Raw genomic sequence first — 2,016 nt, 5'->3', positions numbered from 1 at the left:
CGTAGCTCGGACTCGCTGATCTTGGGATCCTTCTGTCTGTACTCGTCCACCGTCATCCAGACCTGGTTGGTCAACGTCTTGAGGTCGTCTCCACATGTGGAGTTCTGCTTCATAGCCGTTACCAGACTTGAGATCTCTCCCTCCGTAATTTGTTCTGCGGCTTCTGTGAAGTTGGCCTTCATCATGAAAGCCTTGAACTTCTCCCAACTTTCGATAATTTCATCATCGTAGGTGATCACCAGCTGTAGAACCAACTGAGCGGTGCGGATAAGCCGACGTGTTAGCTGGAGACCAGCCGGAACTTTTCTGCCCGAGCACGCGTAAATCGTAGCTGGAAGATCACTAACGACATAGTTGGTCTGGTACAGCAGTAGTAGAAGTTTTGCTTGTGATGTCTGCGGCTCCAAAACCATTTGGTTGCGGGTGAAACGCACGACAGCTCTCACAAAGACCATCATGTAGTTGGCGCATCTGACAGCCCAGCTAACGTGCTTTCCGTACTTGGCCAACTGGCCGAACACGCCAAAGGTGGCCATACTGAAGGCGGACATGGCAACGGCAGAAATCTTGGCAGCGTTCTCACGACCGCAGTCATTGTTCTGTTGGATGCACTGCATGCCACATTCCACGGGATAATCCATCGGACACTCCGTCCAGCACGTGTTGGTTAATTCGTTACGGTCATAGTTGCTCGGACACTTTTTCATGAAGTGAGCTTCGCGATAGCAAGCCGCATCCGAGGACTGAGTCCAAGGTCCCACCCAGTTGCGGTAGGTCGATTTATAGCTGGTAACGGCTGTTGAAGGAGTCGCGATCTCGTCCATTGAAGGAATTGGCAAGTCCAAACCAAAAGAACCAGCTAGCGACAGAGCGTTCGATGCAGAGTTATCATCCGTATCGAGAGAGGAGGCAGAGGACGATGCTGAAGAAGCAGGCGGCTCGGAAGCCGAACCTGAAGAGGAACCGACATCAGGCAACGAACCAGAGTCCGAGTCCGAGTCTGACCCCTTTCCAGAGTAAATCACAGACTTGACATTGTCCATGTAATCGGACCCCATCATATTCGACAGCGTTTCTGGAGACAGGGTCTCTGATATCGACGTATCGGACGACACGGGTGAAGGAGTCGAATCGTCGTCATCGTTCCAAAAGGTCCAATCGATGGCTTGTGTGGTGGTGGTACTGACAATGGCTGTCAAAACGATGAGTGCCAGTCTTAATCGGATCATATTGAAGAGATCGCGGCTGGAAGATACCCGCGAAGCGTTTGAGGAAGTTACCCAAGCGCGTGTGAGTTCGAGGCTGCAAAATGCAGAATGATCCTAACTTGCCTTTTGAACTTCCCGCTTCCTTTCGGATACGGTACCTCGTCAAGCATTTCGATTTGAGGAGTATGGTGATGGGTATTCTGCTGCAAACGCTCGTGTACTGGTATTGGCATTGGTATTGCATAATACACTTTAGCTATAAATATTGAGGACACACCAATTATCTTCGTCTGTAAAATTGAGGGCTAGGCTTGCGTGACCTTGAAACGGTACGCCAAAACAAGAAAAGAACCTACATTTTTTGTAGTTGACACCACAACCCTTACAATCTGAAGATGCATTGATGAACCCTTTTTCAGTTCCAAATTGGGTCACAGTTCAAGGCGGCATAGCGGTTGAACGTTTGGAAAGCCTCACTGCTGGAAGCTATGCAATCACAGGTGCAGCCAATATCAACGAGGCCGTGGACGTCTGCAGTCGACATTTATCATTATACGAAGATAGTGCTATATGTTCAAAGCTATACGATTGTGGAAATTGAGAAATGGAAGATCAGCTTCTCGATCATTTGCAGTCCTATCATATTTCTAGTGATCTGTTCGTAATGTAATTAATACTATTTGTGTATATGCAAATATATTGTATGTCCAGGCGGATTAAATTTATAGATAGTGCTCATAATTATTCAAATAAGACTAGTTTTTATGACGGCTGTACATATACGGATAATAGTACGGCTAGACCAGAT

The 2,016-nt window shown here is 47.5% G+C and overlaps 1 protein-coding gene across 1 annotated transcript; it reads right to left on the bottom strand.

The window, feature by feature from the left end:
• Positions 1-235: 235 nt before the first annotated feature.
• PPTG_16957 (hypothetical protein) lies at positions 236-1,229 on the bottom strand (the record flags this gene model as incomplete). Its single annotated transcript, XM_008914534.1, has 2 exons — positions 236-242; positions 502-1,229. The coding sequence occupies 2 exons, from the start codon at positions 1,227-1,229 to the stop codon at positions 236-238; spliced, it is 735 nt and encodes a 244-aa protein (XP_008912782.1).
• Between the last annotated feature and the right edge of the window lie 787 nt (positions 1,230-2,016).

The sequence above is a fragment of the Phytophthora parasitica genome (genome assembly GCF_000247585.1).
Source record: "Phytophthora parasitica INRA-310 unplaced genomic scaffold supercont2.61, whole genome shotgun sequence".
Taxonomy (NCBI): domain Eukaryota; phylum Oomycota; class Peronosporomycetes; order Peronosporales; family Peronosporaceae; genus Phytophthora; species Phytophthora nicotianae.
Note: the sequence above shows the minus strand (reverse complement) of the source record. Positions and strands in the feature narration are given on the sequence as shown.